This window comes from Zingiber officinale, chromosome 4A (assembly GCF_018446385.1).
Source record: "Zingiber officinale cultivar Zhangliang chromosome 4A, Zo_v1.1, whole genome shotgun sequence".
NCBI lineage: Eukaryota > Viridiplantae > Streptophyta > Magnoliopsida > Zingiberales > Zingiberaceae > Zingiber > Zingiber officinale.
The window spans coordinates 22096485-22098704 of NC_055992.1; the positions used below are offsets into that span (position 1 = coordinate 22096485).

Sequence of the window (2220 nt, forward strand, 5' to 3'; positions counted from 1 at the left end):
TATCTTAAGATAAATTTCAGATCATCAATTTCTAATAAATAAACCTGACATTACATCAGCGATATCATATATTTACCGTCTCCATTACTGGAGATAATTAATCATCCAACTTAAGTAGAGAACGAGACTCACTGGATTTATCTAACTTAAGCAACTACAGATCGGAAGAATCATCAAAATAATTTATCTAAATCACTATAATGGTCTAAAACTTTAAACTCTATTTTATGTTTACTCATCAAATTATATATATATATATATATATATATATATATATATATATATATATATATATATATATATATATATACTCCTATCAGTAAAGAAAAGTAAATTGCAAATGGTAACGGCCAAATTATCCAAATGGTGGGGTCTGTAGGAGGGTAAATAAATGTTATCGCGTAAAAAGAGCTAAGCTACTGTGACCCTCTTCCTTCTTCTGGCGGTGTTCGAGGAAGCAGGAGACGGCCGAGGCCGTGGTTGTGGCCGTGGCCGAGCCGCCGAGGGAGTCCGAGTGTCGAAGGAAACAGGGGAGAGCGGCAGGAGGAAAAAAACACAGAGAGAAAAAGAAATAAAAAATTAAAAAACCAAAAAAAGCGCGCGCCTTGTGGTCCCCACCTCCCCATGTGCATCTTCTCTTCCTCTCTGTCTCCACCTTCTCCTGCCTCTCGCTCTTCTTCCTCCTCCTCAATCATTACTCTCCTCTCCTCCCTCCCACTCCTCCTTCGCTTCCGCTACCCGTTCCGTTCCTCTTTTCCGAAACGAAACAAACACAACGATATTAATTCTTTCCTTTCTCTATTCCTTCCGAGGCCATGAGCAACCCTGACGACGGCGGCGGCGCCGCCCTCGAGGGCCAGCACAAGCCATCGCGGCCGCCCGTAGCCGGGAACGGCTCGCTGGTGCTCAAGAAACCCCCAGCCAAGGACCGCCACAGCAAGGTGGACGGGCGTGGCCGCCGCATCCGCATGCCCATCATCTGCGCTGCCCGCGTCTTCCAGCTCACCCGCGAGCTCGGCCACAAATCCGACGGCCAGACCATCGAGTGGCTCCTCCGCCAGGCCGAGCCCTCCATCATCGCAGCTACTGGCACCGGCACCACGCCCGCTAGCTTCTCCACGGCCTCCTCTTCTCTCCTCCGCTCCGGCCCTTCCTCTTCCCCCGCCCCTCTCGCCCTCCCTTCTCCCTCCTCCCCTACCGCCGGCACCCACCTCCTCTCTCACTCCCTCGCCCCCGCCCCCTTCATCCTCGGCAAGCGCCTGCGCGCGGACTACGAATCCGGAAGCAAAGAGGAAACCGTCGCGGACGCCAACGGCGGCGTAGGGATCGGACCGGCCGCCGGCTTCTGGGCCGTGCCGACCCGGCAGGACTACGGGCAGTTCTGGAGCTTCGCGACGCCGGACATGGTCCCGGTGACGCTAACCGGAAGGTTCGCCGGCCAGCCGATGGGGGAAGCATCCGCCGCTCGCGTCGGCAACTACCTTCCCCTCGCCGGACACCTCAATCTGCTAGCCTCATTGTCGGGTGCTCCCGGAGCCGCTTCCACAGGGGCTGCGTCGGCGGCGACCGACGACGACGCTCATTAGCTAGCTGCTTGGAGTTTAGGTTAGCTAGGGTTCTACCCGCCCGCTGCTCTCTGTCTCGAGTCAAAAATCCTTAGTTTGTTTGTGGAATCGGAGTCATTACTTGGTCGTTCTTTAGCCCTCTTTCTCCATTTGTGTCTCAATAATTAGGGTTTTCTGAGCTCAAGATCAAGATCAAGATCAACCATGGAATTCAGCTGCAATTAATATTCTTCTTCACCCCGCCCGGCCGCACGCACATGTACACACGCCGAAGCTGGATGTAAAAAGTCGGTGGTCATCCTCTGTGGGGAAAAAAGAGCATTAAGTGCGATCGAGTGCTAGCTAATACGAAAAAACTGACTTTGGAACATGAATTTCAAAGAAAACCATTCCATCTCTGTCTTCATTCTCCGAGTCAGAAATCCTCCTGTTTGTTGCATGCCAAACCTCCTTAACCACATTTTCTTCGACGATTTACCAGCCAGCGCGGCAGCAATAATAATATGATTGGTTTATTGTAAGTGTTTATGGATATGCTTTGGTTTGTCCGGAAGCTAATAAGACTTCAGTTCTTCTAGCCGCAAAAGTTGCTTTCCCGGATTTCTTAATCGACGACATTGTCTCCACTGTTCATCTGTTTTTGCTGATCCACCAC

The 2220-nt window shown here is 51.0% G+C and overlaps 1 protein-coding gene across 1 annotated transcript; it reads left to right on the forward strand.

The window, feature by feature from the left end:
* The first annotated feature begins 364 nt into the window (after positions 1–364).
* LOC121969693 (transcription factor TCP7-like) lies at positions 365–1933 on the forward strand. The gene is made up of 2 exons (XM_042519918.1): positions 365–1605; positions 1734–1933. The coding sequence occupies exon 1, from the start codon at positions 816–818 to the stop codon at positions 1584–1586; it is 771 nt and encodes a 256-aa protein (XP_042375852.1). The 5' UTR covers positions 365–815; the 3' UTR covers positions 1587–1605; positions 1734–1933.
* Positions 1934–2220: the final 287 nt, after the last annotated feature.

Bases quoted from the DNA above. Each gene is read 5' to 3' on its own strand.
- LOC121969693 (XM_042519918.1), top strand. From the start codon at position 816: ATGAGCAACCCTGACGACGGCGGCGGCGCCGCCCTCGAGGGCCAGCAC.